Source organism: Mustela putorius, unplaced genomic scaffold (assembly GCF_011764305.1).
Source record: "Mustela putorius furo isolate JIRA1106 unplaced genomic scaffold, ASM1176430v1.1 tig00003898_pilon_pilon_pilon, whole genome shotgun sequence".
Classification (NCBI taxonomy): domain Eukaryota; kingdom Metazoa; phylum Chordata; class Mammalia; order Carnivora; family Mustelidae; genus Mustela; species Mustela putorius.
This window is the reverse complement of record NW_025422047.1, coordinates 16,365,630-16,391,779: the sequence shown is the minus strand read 5'-3', so window position 1 is coordinate 16,391,779 and position 26,150 is coordinate 16,365,630. Positions and strand designations below refer to the sequence as shown.

The 26,150-nt window shown below is 35.8% G+C and overlaps 1 protein-coding gene across 3 annotated transcripts in view; it reads right to left on the bottom strand.

Annotated features, from left to right (window-relative positions):
• The window catches only part of USP8 (ubiquitin specific peptidase 8), a 72,923-nt gene that overhangs the window by 30,566 nt on the left and 16,207 nt on the right, over nucleotides 1-26,150 (bottom strand). For all 3 annotated transcript variants that reach the window (XM_004755446.3, XM_013057688.2, XM_013057689.2), the window contains exons 2-8: nucleotides 20,838-21,011; nucleotides 17,581-17,725; nucleotides 12,370-12,455; nucleotides 10,928-11,090; nucleotides 8,393-8,435; nucleotides 5,797-5,941; nucleotides 1,600-1,762 (exon numbers count right to left, since the gene is read on the bottom strand). In XM_004755446.3, the coding sequence (XP_004755503.1) occupies nucleotides 1,600-1,762; nucleotides 5,797-5,941; nucleotides 8,393-8,435; nucleotides 10,928-11,090; nucleotides 12,370-12,455; nucleotides 17,581-17,725; nucleotides 20,838-20,941 (849 nt within the window). In that variant the 5' untranslated portion in view covers nucleotides 20,942-21,011. The remainder of the gene's footprint in view (nucleotides 1-1,599; nucleotides 1,763-5,796; nucleotides 5,942-8,392; nucleotides 8,436-10,927; nucleotides 11,091-12,369; nucleotides 12,456-17,580; nucleotides 17,726-20,837; nucleotides 21,012-26,150) is intronic.

Below are 26,150 nucleotides of genomic sequence, written 5' to 3'. Positions count from 1 at the left end.
AAGAGTAATGTTCCATCAACTGACCTTCTACCAGCACTAAGTTTAATTTTACCAGCATTCAGTGCTATCAGTTTAATAATTTAACAAATTAAACTGAGCGTTATTTTTACCTTTGTTAATCAGCAAAATGGCATTCACTATTTCAATCTGCACTTCTACTAGTAAAGATGATCATTTTTATATTCTGTCACTTGTTCAGGTCTGTGTCCACTACTTATTTTACTATTTCATCTTAAATAATTTTCTTATTTGCAAAACTATAGTTGACTGTTAAACAACATGGGTTTGAAGTGCGGAAGTCTACTCACACACTTCTTTTTTTTTTTCTTTTGAGTTGACAGCAAAAGCCATAAACATTTATTTACAACTGCCCCCCACCCCAGTCTCCATGAAACAGATCAAGTGACTGGTTCAGAGGTAATGCCTGCTGCCCACTGAGTACCTGGGGGAACCTACTGAGGCTGTCAGCAGCCTTCAGTAATCTCCAGGAGCCCTGAACTGGACAGGGCTAGAGGTCACCCTGTGACAACAGAGTGGTTAGGTTGAAAGCCCTAGGCTGCTGAACAGGAGGCTGGGCTGAAGTGGAGGAATGCACCAAGAGGGCAGTACGGTGCTTGTTCAGGAAGCCCAGTATTCCTAACACTCCCCCCTCCCAGCTCTGGTCCTCTTTGGGTTTAGGATCCTCTCTTGCAGGGGTGTATCACTTGCCACAGTGGTTCCTGGAGGCCAGAACACACTTGTGTGGCTACAGCTGCCAATAGCCAAAGGCTGGTGGTCCATCTCTAGGTAGACGGGGCAGCTGTACACTGTGCTCCAGGGCACTGTTGCTACTTGCACGCCTACCTGGCAGCTGCCACTGCTGAGCAGAGGCTACCAGGCTGTGGAACACTGCCATCCCAGGGCCAGACCCACTGTTGCCACCAACCTTGTCCTGACACTGCCCCTCCACCTATATGAGCAGATAAATATATGTACAATACATGTACAGTACTATAAATGTAGTTTCTGTTATAATTTTAATAACATCTTTTCTCTAGCTTACTTTACAGTAAGAATACAATGTATAATATATATAATATACAAAATACGTGTTAATTGACTGTTTATGTTATCAATAGGGTTTCTGGCCAACAGCAGGCTATTAGTAGTAAAAGTTGGGAGAAGTCAAAAGTTGTGGCAGGATGTCAGCACCCCTAACCCCTGTATTGTTCAAAGGCCAACTGTACTGCCATATTTGTTGGAAGTATTTTTGTTTGTCTCCTGCATTCTAATCTTGTATTTTTTCACACTTTGGCTTTATCAAGTCAATCTTTCTCTCCTTAGGGACTACTTTCTTTGCTTTTATGTTTTCATAGTCTAATTAAAACAAAAAATAATGCTTTTTTCAGATAATTTATGTTCCTGGAAATTCTAATCCTACATAACATAGATCAGTTTATTGTTAGTTGGTGATTTAAAACTAGTCTTTCAGGTCTGAATTTAAAAAAATCTACAACCAAAGCTGACAGATCTTCTTAAGATAAATAGCTAGTTGATATACCTTTCTAACAACCAAATAGGGCTTACAATTATAGTAGACTAACAAGGAAACTTGCTAACCTTGAAAAGTGCATCTTTCAGACTCCGTAGAATTGTTCCAAGTTGTAAATCTTTTGTAGAACTAAACCAGTCAAGAAGTACCACATATTCCACATTCCCCCTCTTCTTCCATGTGTCCTTAGAATCATCTGGGAGTTTTGCTTCAATCCAACTAGCAGTGACTCTGAAATGTATTAACATTTGTATGGGGGCAAAGGTAGACAAGAGGTCCTAATATACTAATATAAGACACTGAGTTTTCTTCTAGTCTGTATCACACCATAGCAAACTTTAAGAAACATTTCCTTCTAAGGCCAAGCTGTGTATCAGGGTATTAAATATCCCAAAATATTTAACAACTTCACCTTTGCATAACATTGGAATATATTTTAGTAATCAGCAGAAACTAAAAGAAACAGCCTCAACTCTGATCCTTCACAAAAAAGGGGCCAAAACTGAAAATACAGGAAGTCATCTGAGCATCTCTCTCAGCCACATTTAATAACTTTTGGGAGGGGCTGGGAAGGGACACTTGAGTATCATTATTTATACTTCAGTTTTCTTATACCTACATAATAGTTAACCAAATACCAAAATGTTTATTTAATACGCAGAGCATTTACTATGTGCCAGGTACTATTATAAATGCTTTATTCTCACAGAATCTGACTGAATCCTCACTACAAATCCTACGAAGTAGAGATTACTATCTCCATTTTATAAATGGAGAAATTGAGGCACAAAGATGTTAAGTAACCTTATAACTGCTAAGTCAAGTCAAATTCAAACTCAGGGAATCTGGTTCTTGTCCATGCTCTTAGCTGCTCTGTGGTGCTGCCTCTTATCATCAACTGTGAATAATATCAACTATCTATTAAAAGCACATTGTTCACATCCTCTTTTGCTCACAAGGAAGTTAAAAGTTCTTACCTCAAGTCTTTAGAATGGGCCTGTAGCATGCCCCCGCCATCCTATTTTACCAACCCCTCATCACTAACTACTTGCCCCTTTACTCCACGCCATGCCAGCTGTTGGCTTCCTTGTAGTTCCTGGTTATCAAAGTACTTTCCTGCCTAAGGGCCTCTGCTCCTGCTGCCCTTCTGTCTGGAATCCTTTTCCCTCAGAAACTGCATCATTCATTTCACTTATCCCCTCAAGATCTACTCAGTAATAATTTCTCTGTGAAGCCTTTTTGTATTAAAATTTTAATACCTATCCCAGGGAATACAGTTGACACACCCATGTCCATAGCACTTATTAGTAGCAGGCATACATTTTAAGTTTTACTGTTTTGCTACCCCATCTCCCTGTTAAAATACAAATTCTGTGAAGCAAAATTTCTGTTCAACAGTTAAGTCCCAGCGCTTAGACTACAGCAATCCAGCCCACAGTAAACTAATGCTCATTAAATATCTGCTGAATGACTGAATGAATAATACAGACTTGCTCCTCCAGGCGAGGAACTCCATATTACTCCTAGCAAAGCACCTAAGCATTTTAATATTTAAGTGATGATGATGACAAAGCAGGACTGGTGCACATTTATTCATAAGACAGAATGGTTTAGATTACTTGAAAGAAAAAAACAACCTTGTTCCTATATAATAATGTTGGCTACTATATCTTCTAGGAAATAAAAAGAGAAGAAATATAAAATACTGTCTCATAACATTCTCACCTGATACACAGTGATCAGAAGGATGTCTGGTCAACAAAGAATGAAAAATATTGAAATGTCATATTCTTAAGGACTATTTCTGACTCTAGGGATATATTTGCCTAAATATTCTTTGTCGAAATACTTGAGATCAGTATTCTATAAAAAATACTTTAGGAAATAAAAGTATTAACCAGTATTTCCCAAATTTCAGTCTTTCATGTATCATCTTCATATGCTAATTGTTTTGCTCTACTTTGCCTATTATTTAATATTCAACTTAATTACTCAACTGAAAGTGATCCTTAACTTTAACAGGAAAATGTATATTCTCATATACATGGAAAAACAGCATAGCAAATAAAGGACAATCATAAAAATACAACAGATCAGTAAATTATGTTATATTCACACAACAAATCAGCATACAGCAGAGGATAAATGAACCACAACTATACACAATAATACAGATGACTTTCACAAACACAAAGTTTTTATTTCTTTTTTTTTTTAATTTTTTTTTCTAAGATTTTATTTATTTATTTGACAGAGATCACAAGCAGGCAGAGAAGCAGGCGGAGAGAGAGGAGGGGAACCAGGCTCCCTGCTGAGCAGAGAGCCCGATGCGGGGCTTGATCCCAGGACCCTGGGATCATGACCTGAGCTGAAGGCAGAGGCTTCAACCCACTGAGCCACCCAGGCGCCCCAAAGTTTTTACTTTTTTAAAGACTTTATTTATTTGACAGGGAGACAGAGAGAATGAGCACAAGTAGGAAGAGCAGCAGGCACAAGGAGAGGGTCAAGGAGAAGCAGGCTTCCCACTGAGCAGGGAGCCCAACACAGGGCTCCATCCCAACCTGAGCTCAAGGCAGATGCTCAACTGACTGAGCCATCCAGGCGCCCTGACAAACACAAAGTTGAGTATAAGGAGCCAGACATAAAAGACTATAGATTGTATATTTCCTTTTATATAGAACACAAAAACAGACAAAAATAAATCTGTCTGTTAAGAAGCTGGTGGTTCCCTTTGGTGGGTGGGGACATGGGTAGTAACTAATACAGGCTTGGTCATATTCTATTCTGTGTTCAGATGTTAGCTATATGGGTGTGTTCGGTTTCTGAAAATTCACTGGGTTAAATACTTAGGAACACTTTTGTATGTATACTATACTATATTAAAATGCTAAAAAAAGACAATGAAGGAATATAGTAATCATCATCAGGTGGTTGCAAATACTGTTACCTACGAAAAGTTCTGCTAAGAAAGGAGATTAGCAAATATTAAAAAGGAATGCTAATAGCAAACAGACTTCTTGTAACTGCTTCTGAAAGACTGAAACAAAAATTAAAGGGGAATAATTTTCTTGGCATGCAGTTCATTGTTCTTTAATCTTCAACCTGAACTCATCATGAGTTTCACAGCAGCCAAATTTCTTGTATTTTGGGAAACATTTAAGCTCAATAAAAACCTCAAACTTTCTGCTACTACAGATTAGACCATCTAAAGATTAATTACAATTTTGTCTTTTCAAATCCTGGAAATATATTCACACCTACTTGATTACATTAAGCACTCCAGTCTCACTTTTAAACAGCATATTTATAAGGCGCCCTATTCTTCAAGTCAAACATTTGTCAAGCATCAACAATGTGCCAAAAACTATGCAAATTTTATTATCTAATTTAAAAAGTGTATCTTTTCAATGTTGAGTTAAGCCTTAAAATGGGCCACAGATTCTAACTAATCCAAGTCCATAAACTAAGTCCATAAATGTAATTTATATAACACTCAAAATAGTAAAAATAGCTCTGGATATGAACTTTTAGCTCTGTTGCTATTATGATACTTTTTAATATGTAATATATCCATGCAAATAACTTTACAGATTAAAGCCTAATCAAAGAAGAAAAAAAACTTTAGTAAGCCCCTACTAGTGCCAGCCAACTAAAGTGTGTGTGTATAAAATTTCTCACTTAAACTTCTCCAAACTTCTGAAATACATAGTTTTACTATCCCTATTTCACAGATGCAAACACAGGCTTAGACAGGTGGAGTCAATGGCTAGATGTAGTTGATAAAAGACAGTTATGATCTGAATATAGTCTGACTTTAGAGTCTATTTGTTTCCAGAATCATTTGGCTATTACTGCCTCCCCACCGCCTTCACAAAAAGTGTTTGTGTACTCTTTTACCACAGATAATAGCATGGGGTATTTCAAAATAAGAAACAATTAGTTCACAATTTTAGTCAATTTGGTACACATGCTTCACGGACTCAGAAACAGAAAATAATAGGTGAAACTAGTCAACAAAAAGCTCAGGAGAGAAGGCTCACAAAGGCCGCTTGATTTCTTTTCTAATAAGACTACAAATGCCATAAATAGGAGAAAACAGCCAAACCAGAATGTCCTTTATACCACCCTTTGGAGAAAAGGTAGAGTGTGCCATTAAGGAGTAACAGGAGGAGAAAAATCTACTTTATCATATGTAGGTTGGATGCTAAGTAATAACATTAACTACTGTCCACAGTTAACCATTTTACCTAAATACGATGACTCACCCCGGTCTGATGGCTTCTTCAGGAACACTGAGAGAATTTGAAATATGGGAATCCTGATAATCCTGCATTCTTCGAGCATCCATTATAATCAAGCTGATGTTTTCATCCATCATCATTGTGTATAGCTCCTTTGCTGTGATTGTTCCTTGGAATCAAAAGAGACAATATAAGGAACAAGAAACACGTAGTTCTGTTCAGTAAACACAGAACAATCATTTCTTCTTCTAGAAGAATGAAGGGTACTAAGTATATATACCTGCTATCCCATCATTCTACTTCTATTTTTTAAACTAACATTATATGTAATTTGTGTTTTTGACATTTCTCAAGAAACTAGTTCAATGCTGAAGGCTTAAAACACCAAAACTTGCTCTTGAGGTTATAACTACATCTGGTGCTGGTTCTGCTGCTGGAATAAAAATAAAGGAAATTAATATATGCATCTCATGAAAATATTCTTATTCTCAGTAATTAAATCATTTGACAAAAGTCAACCAGAAGAAACATCTGTGGTTCAAAAATTCTTGACAGGTTCTAAATTTTTAAAAAGTCTTGAGGTCTTATGGGGAGGAATTGCGCTCTGAATCAGGGGTTGACAAACTCTGGCTACCTGTTTTTAGTGGAACATAGCTGTAGAAAAGTGTTTGCATATTGTCAATGGCTTTCTAGCTGAGACAGCAAGAATGACAGCATCCTCCACCCCGAAGCCTAAAATGTTTACTCTCTAACCCTTTAATATTTAGCCCAAATAAATATTTGTTATGTTGCTATCTTTCTCTTCCAGCTTCTACCACCTGAAAGGGAAGATTAAAATACACAACGAGGTCAACTATACTTCAATAATAAAAACTTTAAAAAAACAAACAAACAACAAGAACCAAATAAAGATTTAAAAAAATAAAAAGCTACTACCAAAGGAGCTTAAAATGTGAAGACCTATTTTGGCAGTGAGATATGAGAAGAATGTAGTCACAATATCTCCTAAGCTAAAATACCCACCTGCTAATAACCATCCTACTTCCCTCTCTAACCATCAAGATCATTTTGACAACAGAATTATCTAAAAAAGTTGGGAACAAACCACTTAGAAAAGTAACAACTAAGCAGGATGAGATACAAAAAAACATAGATTAAAAACAAATCTTGGGGGCACCTGGGTGGCTCAGTGGGTTAAGACTCTGCCTTCGGCTAGGGTCGTGATCCCAGGGTGCTGGGATCAAGCCCCACATCGGGCTCTCTGCTCAGCGGGGACCCCCTCTCTCTCTGCCTGCTGCTCTGCCTACCTGTGATCTCTGTCTGTCATATAAATAAAATCTTTAGAAGAAAAAACAAATCTTGGAATAAATTAATAACAACTTTTAGGAAGGTATCTTACTATACTATTTTTTTAATTGTTGTATGGTAATATTTAATTTTTAAAAATATTTATTTATTATTTTAGAACAGGGGCGGGGAAGAGGGAAAGAGAGAGACTCTAAACCAAACTCCCCTGCTGAGCACAGGGCCTCGTGTAGGGCTTAATCTCATGACCCTGAGATCATGACCTAAGCCAAAATCAAGAGTTGGATGTTCAACTGACTGAGCCATCTAGGTACCCCTGTTGTACAGTAATTTTTTTTTTAAGATTTTATTTATTTGTCAGAGAGAGAGAGCGAAAGAGAGCATGCACACAAACAGGCAAAATGGCAGGCAGAGGAAGAGAGAGAAGCAGGCTCCCCAAGGAGCAAGGAACCTGATGTGGGACTCCATCCCAGGATCCTGGGACCATGACCTGAGCCAAAGACAGCCACTTAACTGACTGAGCCACCCAGGTGTCCCTGTACAGTAATATTTTAAATAGAGAATTTACTTCAATGTTACATACAATTGATATTTAAGCTGAACCTTTCCTGAGAGAGGAAAACTTACACGATTGTCCAAGTTTTACTGTTTAGGTCACATTTTTTGACTGGAGTATCAATATCACATATGGATAACATCCAAATTACTAGTTTGGATTTTTTTGAGGGAAATGGAAAAGACTTTCAAATAATTAGCTCTACAAACTAGAGTCATAATAGTAAATATACAAATCCTTTTATAAAGTTCACTTATAAAAAGTCACTAAGAGTTTCACACATGCTAACTTACTCAATCTTTCTAAGTCTATATAACAGATACTACTATTACCCTCACTTTGCAGGATAGGGACATTAAGGTAGAGAGGTTAAGTAACATGCTCAAGATCACATGAAAATTCAGAGACAGTATTCAAAATCCAGGCAGTCTGACTTTGGAGAGTCTGTGCTCTTAACCGCTTTGCTAAACTGTATCTTGGGGGGGAAAAAAAAACCTGAAAAGTACAAACTGTGGCTTTGATTGTTTTTAATCACAACTTAACATAAATATTCCCCATGACATATGCAGAATATAAACACGTTTTCGATATAACTGCACAGACTAAGAAAAATGATAAAGCTTACATACAAAATGTATGTAAACATTGTTCACTTACATACAAACAGAATGTAAAATCTGAAGCTTATTTGCATTAAATATTAAATACTATATCTCAATAATGACTCAAAAGAACTCCCTCCCTTCTGTACACACTTACCTTTCTCTGTGGTCTCACTTTTTTCACTCTTTTCACCATTTATCTGTTTCACAAAAAGAAAGTTTCAACTTTAACAGAAGTAAAAATTTTTTATAGAAATAGAAAGTTCAACTCTATTACTTCACTGAAACTGAAAGCCCAGAAAATGAAGTGTGCGAAGTACTGGCATTTTATTAAAATACCAATGAAGAGTCCTGGCTTCATCAGGTTATCTGGCAGCAGAAAACAGCTAAAATAACTAGCAATACAACAGAATCATGTAACACTTCCTTGAAATTTTCTTCAGTTAAAGGCTAAATATAATATAAAAGCACAGTCTGTTAAGAAATTTAATATTTAATTCAATGACAGAATATTTCTTTTTTTTATTTTTAGATTTTATTTATTTATTTGACAGAGAGAGATCACAAGTAGGCAGAGAGGCAAGCAGAGAGAGAGAGAGGGGAGAAGCAGGCTCCCTGCCGAACAGAGAGCCCAATGTGGGGCTCAATCCCAGGACCCCGAGATCATGACCTGAGCTGAAGGCAGAGGCTTAACCCGCTGAGCCACCCAGGTGCCCCAATGACAGAATATTTCTTACAATGAAATAAAAATTCTGGCTATTCCTTTCAGAGTTCAATATTACATAATTGAAGGAAAACAAAAATTTGTAAAAATATAATTGTATTTTCTAACCAAGACAACGCAGGTTATTTCTGTAAGATACTAATTCGTTTTATAGAGGAAAAACCTACAACCACTTGAGAAGTGATCAATTTTAGCATCACTAAAATTAAAAAAGGAGTGTATGTAATGTGCCTCCTAATACAATGCAGTTATGAAGTGCACAGAGTCACCTATGAAGTGCACTTGCCAAAAGCAAAAACTGAACCTGAATCTCATTAAGCTTCTAGGTTGAACTTCTAGGCTACAACAAATATAGAAGATAGATGTATAGATTAAATGATACAAGATGGAAACAATTAGATAAATCCAGGATGTGGTTGGTTCATTTCACAGATCTGATCTGTATTAAAAAGTCAAAGGCAAGAAATTAAAAAAGTGAAATGGGGGACTAACGCAGAGAGTACTACAGAGACTTAATTTAAGAGATAAAACAATCAGAAGACTATGAGTGGACCTTATCTGGATCCTAATTCAAACAAATCAACTCTAAAATATCATTATGAGCAGTGGGTAAATAATATAGTCTGGGCATTAGATTATATCAGGGAATTATTGTTAATTTTATGGGGTGAAAAAACAGTATTGTCATTAAAAAGAAAATGTCCCTTTCTTTGAGATGTACACTGAAACATTTAGTAGTAAAATGATATGTCCTCTATAACATGCTTTGAAATGATCTAGCAAAAGGGGGAAGTGCAGGTACAAAATGTGACAAGTGTTAGGTGACAAATGTTAGCTGATTATTGACACTAAGTAATGGTGTCTAATTATAATTTTTTTTCAGTACATAAAGGCTAAACAAAAGTAAAAGTAATAAGTTGGCTTAGTAAGTAATAAAAGTTGGCTCTCCTGCTGGAAAGGCAACAAAATAAAGACATTTTAAAGTCCCTTTCACACAGTTCTTTGAAGTTTTGCTTTTTATCTGTATCCGCCACTTGACCTACAAAAGAACATTCCACTATGGCAGTGTTACTTAAATTATGAGTTCCTAAAATCAACAAACCATATTTCTTCACTTCTTTTTAAATAGTGCTTAGTACAATGTCACAAGTAATTCAACAACTATTTCTTAATGAAACCGATGATGATTCACATACAAATGATAGATGAAAGCTACAAAATCCTTAAGAAAAAGTAAAGCAGAAATCTTTATATGAATTTTGACAGTACATAAGAAATTGTATTCTAGGAAACACACATACACACAAAAGAAAAGAAAGAAATCGTATTTTAGGAAGAGTAGTTTCTCAGAAGGTGAAGGGAAGGAGCTACAGTGGTAGCTGGCAGGTACAGACTGAGTCACTGATGGTTCTTGCCAACAAGATTGTGGCTAGATTGCAAGTAGTCACTGAATAAATGGAACAAATGAGGAAGAGGAAAGGGAAATGGTTAGAAAAGAAGAAAAAGCGAGGGAGAGAGTATGAGACCTTACAAACACTTAAGACTGGGCATCAAGTAAGTAGCATACCAAATCTTTTTCAATTTAAATTACATTAGAAAGAAGAGGCCTTAAAGATACATCTATTTCAAGATCTTCCTTTGGCAATGAGGAAATGAAGTCCTAGAAGGGTGAAGCAAGACTTGACATGGGACCAGAACTCAGATATACTGAATTACAACTTAACTGCTTTCTACTGCTCTAATCAAGTTAATAATAACTGTAAAAAACTAATTAATCTGTAAAGATCCAAAAGAAACACGGAATCAAATGAAGCTAGGATATTTAATTCAATTTCTAATAAAAACACTAAATTAAATTTTACCCTTGTTGCCTAAAAGTATGTTGTAGTGGTTATCTCAACTTGCACTAAGCAAATTATCTGGGGGAAAAAAACAATCTTTTTACTTCACAGAATACATTTGAAATACCTTTTGGGTTTTGTCTCTGGAATCCATTACATTTTCCAAGGAACTTTTAGGTGATGTGCCACCATCCTCTCTTCCTGCTTCATGCCTTTTCTGTTTCTGCAGCTGCTCTTCTTCCTGTCTGTCCTTTTCTTCAAGTTTTTTCCGTACTTCGGCTTCTTCATATCTAGTTGGGAAAAGAAGTCAAGATGTCTTTTACTGGCATGACATGAAAAATAAAGAGTTCCAGTTCCATAAAATTAGTACCCTACTGTGGGGTATTTTATGGCAGCAAACTTCCTCCCTCCAGCTGAAATTTTATCTGCCAGTGTTCTGTTCCAAACCACAACTCATAAATTTGCCCTCTGTAGATTTTAAATTGCCCAAAAATCTTGAAGAAAGAAACACTATGCTCTTAAGTTAAGGTTGTTTAATGCTCTTTTTGTTCTTTCCTTCCCACTAATTTCAACCTTTAAAAAAATTCAAATCTCCTGCAGTTCCTTTTTCAAAGGACTTATACTCTTAAAATGAACTAATTCACATATAAAGTAATCCAAAATATAAAAAGGTAAAGACAACAAATAAGTGAGAAAATGGTTTACATGACCAAAAGATAAAGGAGTATCTCTGGTAACAGTACAAGTAGGGAAAAACTAGACAAATCCAAGAGAAACATCAGTAAGGGGTAACCTAAAAATTAGGAGAAATTCTCTTCTACTCAGTTGATTAACTGGTGAAAAGAAGAAAAGAACAGTGATTCTAAATTGTACCAACCACCCTAACACATTCCAGCCCCAAGATTAGTAATTTCTGAAAAGGATAAAAGGAATATATTAATTCGAGAAAATAATTTCTAAGTAAAGACTATGATATATATAACTAGAATAGTTCATTGATTCAACCGTGAAAAATCAGTTAGAAAAACAGCTCCCTTTTATTCTGTTAAAGAATGATTAATAACTAAAAATTGAAACATACCGTTTTTAATTTCTTACTACTTTATAAGCCTGGCAAGCCGGTCATGGTAAATACTAGAATTAGATCTGTTTTAAACATAATAGCTACTGCAAACTAGGCAGTTCAAAACTAATAGTAAATACTTCATTCCCATAAGACCAGTGTCCAGTAGCATGTTACAACCTGGGGCATCTGAGGAATTATATTTTTCTAAAAAATCCTGTCAGAGAGTTAGGAAAACCTGAACCTGAGCTCTGATATACTACACCAAGGCTTATCACAATAATCTATCATTCTGAACATTTTCAGGTTTTCAGTAAAAAATATGAATGTAACACATAAACATAATAAAGGCAATACAGCAGAAGATTCTAATTTTTGTTAATGTAAAATTTATTTCTAGGAACTGGGATTCATACGCATGGTCAGATATAAATCGACAAGTTCTAAATATTATTTGTATCTTCTAAATTTATGTTCTTTTAAAGATTTTATAATAATGTCTGTACCTGAGTTTAAGACTTTCAGAGAGTCTTTCAGCTTCTTCAATAGCTTTTTTGATGTTTGCAAGTCCAAGTATTGAGTGAAAGTAGTCCTAAAATTATAAGAAAACCATCCCATATTTTTAGTACTGGTCATTGTACACAGCACTAATGCTAAAAACGTTACAATCATGGTGCTATGTGAAGGAAAGACTGGATGAAAACAAACTGAATGTTTTTTTTTTTTAACTTTTAACCTACATAAACACACAACTTGCTTTCCAAATGTTTCAAAAGCATTTCTTCATACAATTAGTTTGCACAAACACACACAAAAAACCCCCAAACAAACAAAAAACCCAAAACCCTAAAAGGTAGTAATTTTATTTATTTGGAAGACACCTTTCAGTATAAATACTGGGGGTGCTTGGGTGGCTCAGATGGCTAAGCATCTGCCTTTGACTCAGGTTATGATCTCAGGGCCCTGGGATCAAGCCCCACACTGGGCTCCCTGCTCAGCTGAGAGTCCACTTCTCCCTCTCCCCCTGCCTCTCCCCCTGCTTCTGCACACTCTCTCTCTCTGTCTCAAATGAATAAGTAAAAATCTTAAAAATATATATATAAAATACTATTCCTATTATTTATGAATAAGACCAAAAAGCAAAGCTTTCAGGAAAAATATATATTTTCCTATTGCAAATATGTTACTTAGGTTTCTTTCTCTAGAATCAGAACCAGTAAAGCAAATTGTATATTAACCTACAGCATGGTATTTATTTTGTTTTCCTTGTTTTAAACTGCGAGGTTTTTGCCTCCATCTTTATAATAGCAACCCACCTCTCAACTGGAGTCAAAACACTTTTGACATAAAACACTTGAGGAAACCTTGAGTAAGTATCAGATGACAGAAATAAATCATTAATAATATAATCTTTAAAAAAAACCCACAAAACGTTTGGCACATAACTTAAGCAGAATAAAGTTAAGAAAAATAACTTCTCTAAGAGGTCATTGATTAGATCCTGCAATCAGAGATATTTTCAAATTAAGGTTGGCTGAACATGACAATAGCACAGTGAAACTCAGCTGATTTTTGGATCTAATTATCTAACTGGCCACAACTTGTCAGTGTGACTCTGAAACAGAGCCTAGTAGCACAGTTCATCACAAATGATATAGCAATAAAAAATTAATAAAAAGAAAGACCAAGACGCAAGATACGCACTGCTGGCTCTTTGAAAAGCAGTCACTAAGAGCTGGTTTGGGGTAAATCTATTGACAACCGCTACCATATGTCTGTTTAGCCAAAAAGAAGATCATGTTTTGGACTCCTGGCTGGCTCAGTAGGTAGTACATGTAGCTTTTGATATCTCAGGGTTGGGGCTATGAGTTTGAGCCCCATATTGGATGTAGAGAATACTTAAAATACATAAATAAAGTACATCATGTTTTAGGTTAGGCTTATTCTTCTAAATAAAGACTAAATAAATTAAAAGGCCCTTCATTATGTAATTTCAATAAAAGTAAAGTTTTTTCAATATTGTATCAACTGAAAACTTCAGCTGCCACAAATGTCCAGAATTTTGATGCAGTGTTTTTTGTTTTTTTTTTTTTTAAGATTGTACATATTTATTTGTCAGAGAGAGTGAGAGAACATAAGCACAAGGAGAGGGAGCAGAAAGCAGAGGGAGAAGCAGGCTCCCCACTGAGCAAGGAGCCCGATGTGGGGCTTGATTCTAGAATCCCGGATCATGGCCTGAGCCAAAGGCAGATGTTTAACTGACTGAGCCACCCAGGCATCCCGATGCAATGTGTTTTCAAAAGAAAACAAAATTTAATCATTATTTTAAGATTTCTCTCATAAAAATAAAACAAAAATTACTGTGACTTGTTTTTTAATTTTTTTGACATGAACTCATTAAAAAAAGCCAGCCTATAAGCTTAACCCCGTTTAAATTCTGAAAAAATTGTTTGTGTTTGGGCATGCCTGTTACAAATTTCCAGAAGACACTCCCCTAGTATTAGTGAGGGGTTTTTGGTCAGTAATTATATCTCTCTGTGCTCTTAAAGGAGAACAATTAATATTTTCAAGTTGACAGAATAGAAAAATAACATCCAATTTTTTACCCAACTAAACCATTTGTTTCTCAGGTTTACCCAAATAGAACTTTCTTATTCCTGAACACAAAAACTCAAGTCTCATGATTTCACAAATAAAAAGGCTTACCAAAAATATTTAGGAATAATTATCATGTATACCATGCAGATTTGAAAATATAATTCTAATTTATCTAGACTTTGCTACACTAATATTTTCAATATTATTTCCCTTTTCAGATAACCCTGAAAAAATTATTCATAAAGGGATTTTTTTCAATGAATAAGAAATGTAATGCATCCTTTACTAGTGACCTTCCTAAATTAACATTTTATGTAAATCTTAAATACTCCCTCGTGTAAAACAAGAGTGAAAGATACAGGTTTCTGAAGAAGACTAGTGACATTATATTCTGCCCCTACCTGATTTAAAGTGTAAATCCTAGAAAATGTCTAGTTGGTAAATTTAACACTTCACATACTTGAAGTGCACTGGAGATGCTGGGTTAAATAAAACAAAAACAGAAGGCAGAAGGAGATATGTACCCTGGACAGAGCAAATGAACAACTCCAGTGCATGAAGTAACAGCCTGAGTTACCTGAGCCTTGGGAGGGAGCTTCCTAAACTGAACAACTCCTGTAACTTTCAACTACTCCCTCTGGGAATGTAATAGATACTCTGTGGAAATGGAAAAAAATTCTTATCGATTAAACTTCACTCCTAATCTCCTCAAGTTAAAAAAGTAGCTATAAGAACACCCCCAATCTTCTCAAAGAAAAAAAGCAACCACTAACTTAGAAAACTACAACAAAAAGTCAGGGTGCCTGGGTGGCTCAGTTAGTTGAGTAGCCACCTTTGGCTCAGGTCATGATCCCAGGGTCCTGGGATCAAGTCCCACATCTGTTTCTCCCCTGACTCTGCCTGCCCCTCTCTGTCAAATAAATAAAATTTTAAGAAAAGAAAGAAAGAAAGAAAAGAAACGAAACTACAGCAAAAAGTAAATACATACAAAATTTGCCCTACCACAACAGACGAAACAGGAGACACCAAAACTACCAAGCTATCCAAAATTGTAAATCTTTCAAAAAAATTTACTTTACTAAACACTTCTACCCTTCTTTTAAAAATAATTCCACTTTAATAGATATTATAAAAACCATCAAAGAGCGTACAGAAACTTGTTTGAATTTGGGCAAGCCTCTGTATTTGCAGACAGGTATGCTCAAGAATGTTCTAAGATTAGGACCAATCTAGCCAACTGTGGACAGAAGGATGAACCTAACATGCAAGGGGCCACTTTTCCAAAGCTACAACTAAATCCCTGTAACTATTATTAACATAACTTTGTTGGTGAAAAGAAATACCAGCAATGACTTAGCACTATTAAATAAAACACTAAAGTCATCCCTTAACCAACAACCAAAAGAAATTATATAGGTCACACCACTCTGGGGGAAAAAAAAGGTTATTTCAGGGGCACCTGGGTGGCTCATGGAGTTAAGCCTCTGCCTTCGGCTCAGGTCATGATCCCAGGATCCTGGGATTGAGCCCCCAATCTGGCTCTCTGCTCAGCAGGGAGCCTGTTTCCCCATGCTTCTCTGTCTGCCTCTCTGCCTGCATGTGATCTCTCTCTCTGTCAAACAGATAAATAAAACCTTTAAAGAAAAAAATCTTAAAAAAAAAATCTTTAAAGAAAGAGTTATCTCAAAGAATGAGAGAACATTTTTCACTTCTGTAAGTCAATTTAAATAAGGCAAACCAATTCAGTGATCAACAACAACAAAATCTCAATATTATTTCAAGAAGGCTTCTCAACCAGGTGAGAAACCTATATGCAGTATAAGTTGCTGCTGCTTATTGTCTGGTAGCAAGGCTGCTGGTGGAATCACCCACACAATATTCCTCCAATTTCTCTAACCTACTCGCTGTGTTCTTCTTTTGTCCATTTCTGGTACAGCTGAAATGCAACCATGTTCTCTAGCAAGACATACCTAGTTATTAGTTCTCTTTATCCATTTATATCCTTTCCCACGGCTTCAGCAAAAGAAAGGAACTTACTCAAAGGATAAAAAGGAAAAGTAATAGTAATAATAGCAAATAAAAATGGAAGCAATCAATATTAACTGATTCTTTAACACAGCTACAATGTCACTCAAATATAAAAAGCTGCCACATAAAAACAAGAGACAGACCAACCAGAGACTGAAAAATGAAACAGGAAGATGTGGTGTGTACACATACACACACACATACACACACATACACTGGATTATTACAAAGCCATTAAAAAGGATGAGGCTGTATAATTTGTGACAACATGGATGAACCTAAAGGGTATTATGCTAAATGAAACAAGTCAGATTGAGAAAGACAAATATCATATGATTTCACTCACATGCAGCACCTAAAAAAACCCCAAATGAATAAACAAACGAAAAGTAGAATCATACATGTAAATTTAGAGAACTGATAGTTACCAGAGGGGAGGGGGAGGAGAGGGGGAAAATGGGTGAAGGCAAGTGGGAGACAGGCTTCGAGCTATGGAATAGATTAAGTTACAGGAATAAAAGGCAGAACACAGGGAATGTAGTCAATGATATAAAAGTGTTGTATGGTGACCGATGGTAGCTACACTTGCGGTGAGCACAGCATAATGTATAAATTTATCTAATCACTATGCTGTATACCTGAAACTAATGTAACATTGTATTCAACTACACTCAAATAAAAAAGTAAAAATGAAACACATACACACATACATTACTTGACAAAATCCTGAATCCTGAAAAAGTATGACTGCAGACACATGTTTCGTATTTAATGCATGAGTAAACTGAATCCTTCCACTTGATCTGGTGATCATTTACTGTAACAGAAAACTTAGGCATCTTTACATTGCTATAAACTTGTACTAATCCAAGGCAAATGAGGTATGTGTATACAGTGTGATTACATCCACATATATACAGTTAAAAATGAAGAAACTAAACATTTAGTTTACTTTTTCTAGCTGCATAAGAGTTTGAACTTGGTCCTACACAGTGTGACCTAATTTCAGTATCAGTTAACTTTTAGAGGAAATCAGTAGCTCTACTGCGCAAAAATAACTTAGCAAATAAAAATGCAAAAATAAAAGGTACCTGCTGTTGCTTGAAATCAGGCCTTTTTTTGATAAGATTATAAACAGTCACATATTTCATATACAGTACATAGGCCTTTTCCTCATCACGATCTAATCTGCATTCTTCTGCTGTCTTGAAGATCTTCAGGGCACTCTGTACATAACTTCAATTAGAGAAAAAAATAATTAAAACACCTGATATAAAGGCAGGGGGGAAATCATGATAAGGTCTACAGAGAATCTTGGTAAGTGAATTTCATAATTCAGACTGCATGACTTTGTAAATTATACAAAGTTTCATATATGTTTGGATGCAACCTGAAAATTCCCCTATCCTACTAATAAGTACTTCTGCTTCCCAAGAGTTGTTTATATACCATTGAACTGTTCAAAATGCACTGAGTCCAGTTTTAAAAGATTTGCTATGGTAGATAATCCTGAGACAAGTGGTCCTCGGGCAGTCATTTAATAGTCATACTCTACTATTAAGGAAGAGAACTCCATACCATTTGCATTGAAGTAGGGGAGCTAAAATCTTTAGTTAATGTTTAATGTTAAGATACTTTTCAATTCTCCTCACCCCTTTCTAAATATGCTGTAAAAATCTCCCCACCTAAAATCCAAGAAATAAGGGGTAGGGAAAGAAACATAAGTTCAATCTTTTTACTTGGTTAAAGTCTTCTACAAAATGACCAAATTGCACTCTGATTCACTGGTGCTGGAAGGAAAAGGGATTTAAAGTCTAAAAATAAGTGATCTTAAAATTCCACTTTGGTAAATCTGAGGATTCTGTGGCATTCAGTCTAAGGTCATCTGCCTGGTAAAGTCTTTAGAAAGCAAATTAATAAAATAGGCATTCCTTTGGGAGGAATTCAATCACTGCGGACTAAAGTTTTGGCAACCTAGTTATAGTACTAATGTTCACGTATAATGTGCTTTATCAATTTTATCTATACAGAAGAGTGTTTCTTGTTTTCTGTAATTTTCAATCTGCTCCACAACTAAAACATGAATTAGTGATGAAATTGGTCAGGCCAAGACCACCACATAAAGAACAGGGCCAAAGTTTTTTTACAACAAAAGATACACTCTGCTTAGCATGTGTACAACCTGCCTAGCATGGCATCATGGTCCTAAAATCAGATAAATCAAACCAAAGCTAGTGAGCAGATTCTCTTTGGAAGAGTTTAGGAGTGGAAGCAACAGTCCTTGGGTTTTACATAAACTTCTTTCTAAACTTTTATCTAAACTTCTTTCACTCTGATGCATGTATATCTCACAAGCTTATATGTAGCCGACCAAGCTGAGATGGCCATAGATGGCACTGTTTCACTGTGCGTACAGTGAAACAGCTAAAAATCCTAAAAAGATCCTATCGTTCTTTAACAGTGCTATGCCATAGCAAGAACATAAAGAGGTATATTTAAGGAAGTCCTGCTGACATACATTTCCTATGCAATCAAGGTGGTCCCAGAGCTAACCCAGACATGACTAGAATGAATTGATCTGTCTCAGGATTATGTGAAGATCTCTGAGAAAGCTTTCCCATTGTTTTCTATTTGAAAGTCATTCAGAAGTCTTTAATTTATTTTTAAATCTATCTTTATTTTAGAGAGCACCTATTCAAGAATGGGGTTGGGGCGGGGGGAGAGGGAGAGAGAATCTTAAGCAGGTTCCATGGGGGGGAGGGGGAAACTCCTCATAGGGTCCAAAATGGAGTTCAATCTCATGACCTGGAGATCACGACCTGAGCCCAAATCAAAAGTTGAATAAACAGACTGAGCCACCCAAGCGCCCCATCAGCAGAAGTTAAATAGAACTGTTTTTTCTGTTATCCCATCAATATTACCAACTTAGGTCAAGAAGTAGGCCAATCCTTCTCTTATTCTTCCTGTCCCTGAAAAGATCGGTTTTTTAAAAGACCCTTTTGTCCACTGTAATGGTTAGAAATATCAGTTCATTTTGGGATTTTCTTTTGTGACCTTCTTTAAAGTTCCTACTGTTCTGTCCTCTTCATCCCTGATGTTTTGTTTTCTTTCCAGCTTCTATTTCCTTTAGAAAATGATGCATAAGGCTGTCCCTGTGCATTCACAGGTCTCTTCAGATTCCTCTTCACAGGTTCATTTGGGATCATATATATCATCTTTTTTAGAGCCTCCCATTTATGGAGGAGCCATGGAACGCCTCTTTCCCGCTTTCTAAAATTTGCTTGCCCCAAGTCTGGGATATATGGCTGGCAAAATACACCTTTCTTTCTGAAACCTCAATTTCCAACTCTATTAATTATGTAGTAACTTATCTCCAAATCTTCTCCTTTGTCTGTCAAAATTAATTCAGAAGAAAATTTCCACTATTGCCTCTTGTCCCATATCAGAGATAAAACTATCAAGTTAACAATTTTACTGATACCTGATTTTAAGCAATATTACTTTCAGTAAATACCAAAATACCTGGACCTCTCCCTATTATATTTTATCTCAGGACAGATTTTGTAATCATTAAGAGTGAAGTATCGTCTCTAGCCTCCACGTCAGCAGGTAGATAGACTGTGTGTCTTCAAAAATAAAAACTCGGGGGCGCCTGGGTGGCTCAGTGGGTTAAACCTCTGCCTCGGCTCAAGTCATGATCTCAGGGTCCTGGGATCGAGCCCCACATCGGACTTCCTGCTCAGCAGGGAGCCCGCTTCCCTGTCTCTCTCTGCCTGCCTCTCTGTCTACTTGTGATCTCTCTCTCTGTCAAATAAATAAAATAAAAAATCTTTTAAAAAATTAAAAAATAAATAAATAAAATAAAATAAAAACCCATATATCATTACATTGAAAGTTCATGTCAAATTGGCACAAATTAATACTTCGCTAAATATTAGACAAAAAATACATTTCTCCTCTTTTAATCAAAGAAAGACTATGCTAGGATCATATCTTAGATGTGAAATATACATGGATAAAATGACCTTTAATTAAAGTATATCTATACTGTTTTATAAAAGACATTAACTGTGGCTGAATGAATTTTGTAGAAACCTTGTAGTCTTTACCTCTTAAACTTAGAATTGTTACACTGTCCAGAGAACAGAAAATATTCATATCAGCAGAATATATATATATATTCTGCCAAAATAAAGTTAAGAACTTCTCTAAGGAGGTCTTACTTTATTCATGTGATGATGCCATTTTTCAAATAAACTTCAAATTGACTATTTATCTAACCCACTTAATAATATGGAAATGAACTAAAAATTAATATGATTCAGTGAAACTAGCAAAGGATACATACTTCCTCGTGCTTATTTTCTCTGGCTTAACTTCTGTCTTCTTATTGAGGTCTTTTAGTGAAGAACTGAGGTAGAGTTCTTTAGGAACTGAAGCCACAGCAGGCATGATGAATAATCTTTACTTTTACTTTTCCACTTTCACAATGGATGGTGTACTTCATTAAAAGCAGTTCTTTCTGAAAGAAAATGAACACAAATATTTCCAATTAACAACAAAATAAATGAACAGTTAAAAAGCATCAAAGTCCTAAACTAAGATGGGCACGTGTTATAATGAGCACTGGGTGTTATATGCAAATAATGAATCATGGAACACTACATCAAAAACTAATGATGTGGACGCCTGGGTGGCTCAGTGGGTTAAAGCCGCTGCCTTCGGCTCAGGTCATGGTCTCAGGGTCCTGGGATCGAGTCCCACATCGGGCTCTCTGCTCAGCAGGGAGCCTGCTTCTCTCTCTCTCTCTCTCTGCCTGCCTCTCCATCTACTTGTGATCTCTCTCTGTCAAATAAATAAATAAAATCTTAAAAAAAAAAAAAAAACTAATGATGTACTGCATGGTGGCTAACATACATAATACAAAAATAAAATCTGAAAAAAAAACTTAGTTTTAAATTACCGTGAGTATCCATTTTGGGAATTCAAGATATTCAGGTTATCAATAAATTAATTTTTCCAAATATTCTTTAACTAAATGAATTATTTTTTGTATCACTGTCTTAAGTATTAAGAATTTTCCTGTCAAATACTCAACAGAGTAAGAGCTTTTATATTTTTCTACTGCTAAATCTGTTATTAATATATAGATCACAAATAGAAAGAAGTTTCATTTAGAAATATTTCCCTTCCTCATTGATAATACTAGTTAATAAAAACAAGCAAGCTGAACAAGTTAGTGCGGGATGGGGAGTAGGCAGGGCCAATTTATACAGACCTAGGGATATATGAACAGAATATACCCAAGTACTTTGGTTTCTCTAAGTCTTTGATGCTTTATTACGTTCTTTGTTCCTCCCATGCTCTAGTAAATTCTGACAAAGGAGATGGAGAAAGTATTAAACAAAACGAAGACAAGAGGAAGAAAAGCTGAATATCAATTAAGCTGTGTGTGTACATGTGCAGGAATGCATACAGATGCATATAGGAGATGCATAGAAGAGGACACCAAATAGGGAGTCCTGGCAAGATCCCAAGTGTTACCAAATGAAAACTTCAAAAGAATCCAATTAAATTTATACCATGTTTCTGCTTTAAAGAACTAATTACAATTCAAATAAATACAGGTATACCTCATTTTATTTTGCTCCACTTTACTGTTCTTCACAGATAGTGATTTTTTTTTTTTTTTACAAACTGAAGGTCTGTGGCAACACTATATCAGTCAAGTCTTTTGGTTTCATTTTCCCAGTATTTGCTTATTTTGTGTCCATGCATATATTACATTTCAGTAATGTTCACAATATTTCAAAGCTTTTTATTATTGTATTTGTTATAGTGATTTGTGATTAGTGATTTCAACTTACTGAAAGCTCAGATCATAGTTAGCATTTTTTAGCAATAAAGTATTTTTAATTAAGTTTTTAATTTTGATCCAGTTTAGTTAACATACAGTGTTGTATTTAGTTTCAGGTGTACGATATAGTGATTCAACAATTCTATACATTAGTGCTCTTCATGTTTAAGTGTACCCTTTACTACATATTACATATTTCACCCATTTCCCCACCACCTCCCCTCTGGTAATCAACAGCTTGTTTTCTCTAGTTAAGTGTCTGTTTCTTGGTTTGTCTCTTTTTTTCCTTTGCTTGTTTGTTTTGTGTCGGTGAAATAATATAGTGTCTTTCTAAAAATTTTGCTTATGATTATATTCTCTAGTTTCATCCATATTATATTGTAAATGAAAAGATTTTTTTTTTTTTTTTAAGAGAGCAAGAGTGTGTGTGATAGGGGGTTTGGAGAGGTGAGGTGGGGCAAAGGGAGGAGGAGGAGAGAGAATCCTAAGCAGGCTCCGTGTTCAGACTGGAGCCTGATGTAGAGCTCAATCTCATGACCCTGAGATGATGACCTGAGGCGATTATCAAGTCAGATGCTTAACCAACTGAGCTACCCAGCACCCCAAGATTCCATCCTTTTTTAATGGTTGAATAATACTCCATTACACACACACACACACACACACACACATATAACATATCTTCTTTATCCATTCACCTATCAATGGACTTGGGCTGATTCCATAATTTGGCTATTGTAAAGAATGCTTCAATAAACAAAAGTGCATATACCCCTTTCAATTAGTGTTTTTATATTTGGGGGGTAAATACCTAGGAATGCAGTTGCTGGATTGCAGCGTACTTCTATTTTTAATTTTTTGAGGAATTTCCCAACTATTCTCCAGGGTGGCTATACCAGTTTGCATTCCCACCAACAGTGCATAAGGATTCCTTTTTCTTCACATCCTTGGCAACACTTGTTTCTTGTGTTTTTAATTTTAGCCATTCTGACCGCTGTGAGGTGATATCTTACATTTCCCTGATGATGAGTGATACTGAGCGTCTTTATATGTGTCTGCTGGCCATCTACGTCTTTGAAGAAAAGTCTGCTCATGTCTTCTGCCCATTTTTTAAAAAAGATTTTTATTTGGCAGAGAGAGATCACAAGTAGGCAGAGAGGCAGGCAGAGAGAGAGGGAAGCAGGCTCCCTGCTGAGCAGAGATGCCTGATGCAGGGCTCAATCCCAGAACCTTGAGACCATGACCTGAGCTGAAGGCAGAGGCTTAACCCACTGAGCCACCCAGATGATCCTCTTCTGCCCAGTTTTTAATTGGATTATTGTTTTGGGGGTGTGGGGTTGTAGGAGTTCTTTATATATTCTGGATACTAATCCTTTATTGGATATGTCATTTGCAAATATCTTCAGCTATTCAGTAGGTTGCCCTTGTTTCCTTCTTTACCATGCAGTTTTTTACGTTGATGTAGTTTCAACAGTTTACTTTTGCTCTTTCCCCTCTTGCCTCATGAGACACAAAAATGTTGCTATGGCCAATACCAGAGAAATTACTGCCTGTGATTTCTTCTAGGATTTTTAACGTTTCAGGTCTCACAGATCTTTAACCCATTTTGAGTTGTGTGTGTGTTTGTGGCTAGAGAATGTGGCCCAGTTTCATTCTTTTGCACTTAGCTATCCAGGGAGCCCAAAACTATTTGTTGAAGAGATCGTCTTCCCCTCACCCCACACATACTGTACATTCTTGCCTCCTTTGTCAATGACTGACCATATAATTGTGGATTGATTTCTGGGTATTCTAGTCTGGTCCACTGATCCATTAATCCTCTGTCAAAACAGTATCATACTGTTTTGGTTACTACAGCTTTGTAATATAACCTGAGGTCTGGAATTCTGACATCTCCAGTTTTATCTTTTTCAAGATTGCCTTGGTTATTTGAGGTCCTCTGGGGTTCCACACAAATTTTAGGATCGTTTGTTCTAGTTCTATGGAAAATGTTGTTGGTATTGTGATAGAGATTGCATTAAATCTGTAGATTGCCTTGGGTAGCATAAACATTTTAACGGGATTTGTTCTCCTAACCTATGGGCATGGAATGTCTTTCCATTTCTTTGTGTTGTCCTGAATTTTTTTCATCAATGTTTAATAGTTTTCAGAGCACAGGTCTCTCACATTCTTGGTTAAGTTTATTCCTAGATATTTTATTGGTTTTGGTGCAAATGTAAATGGAATTCTTAATTTCATTTTCTGTCACCTCATTATTAGCATATAGGAATGCTAACAGATTTCTGTACATTGACTTTGTATCCTGTCACTTTACTGACTTATCAGTTGTAGTTCTTTTACAGTGAAGTCTTTAGGGTATTCTATATATAGTATCATGTCATCTGCAAATAATGAAAGTTCTACTTCTTCCTTATCAATTTGGATGCCTTTATTTCTTTTTGTTGTCTAATTCCTGTGGCTAGGATTTCAAGTACTATGTTGAATAAAAGTGGTGAGAGTGGACATTCTTGTCTTGTTCCTGACCTCAGGGGAAAAGCTGTCTGTTTTTCCCCAGTAAGGATGGACATTACCTGTGGGGTTTTCACAGATAGCCTTTATTAAGTTGAGGTATGTTTCCTATAAACCTACTTTATTGAGAGTTTTTATCATGAATGGATGTTATACTTTGTCAAATGTTTTTTCTGCATCTGTTGGAATAACCATATTGTTTCTATTCTTCTTACTGATGTGATGTATCACGTTGCTGATTTGTGAATATTGAGCCACCCTTGTATCCTGGGAATAAATCCACTTGATTGTGATGTATGATTTTTTTAAAATGTATTCTTGAATTCAGTTTGCTATTTTGTTGAGGATTTCTGCATCTATGTTTATTGGGATATATTGGCCTACAGTGCTCTTTTTTGGTGGTGTTTTTATCTGGTTTTGGTATCAGGATGGTACTGGCATCACAGAATAAATTTTGAAGTTTTCCTCTCTCCTATTTTTTGGAATGGTTTAAGAAGAATATTATTAACCTTTCTTTAAATGTTTGGTAAATTTCTCCTATGAAGTCATCTGATCCTGGACTTTTGTATGTTGGGAGTTTTTCATTACTGACTCAATTTTCTTACTGGTAATTGGTCTGTTCAGATTTTCTCTCTCTTCCTGTTTTTATTTTGATAGGCTAAATGGTTCCAGGAATTTATCCATCTCTTCTAGGTTGTCCAATTTGTTGACATATAATTTTTCATAATATTCCCTACAATTGTTTTTATTTCTGTGGTGTTGGTTATTTCTCCTCTTTCATTTGTACTTTTTTTGCTTATTTGGGCCCTCCCTCCTTTTTTGTCTGACCAGAAGTTTATCAATTTTGTTATCTTTTCAAAGAACCAGCTCCTAATTTCATTTATCTGTTCTATTGCTTTTTTAGTTTTTGTATTATTTATTTCTGCTCTAGTCTTTGTTATTTCCTTCCTTCTGCTGTTTTTAGGCATGTTTGTTCTTCTCCATGCTTCTTGAGGTAGCCCTGTATTGCTATAAACTTCCCCCTTTAAACTGCTTTTGCTACATCCCAAAGATTTCGGACCACTGTGTTTTCATTTTGTCTCCATGTAATTTTTTATTTCTTTTTTTTTTTTAATTTTTTTGGGATGACCCACTTATTATTTAGTAGCATTTTATTTTACCTCCATATATTTGTGGTCTTTCCAGATTTTTTCTTGTGGTTGACTTCTAGTTTCATAGTGTTGTGGTCAGAAAAGATGCACAATATGATTCTGATCTTCCTGAATTTGTTGAGACTTGGTTTGTGGACTTACATGC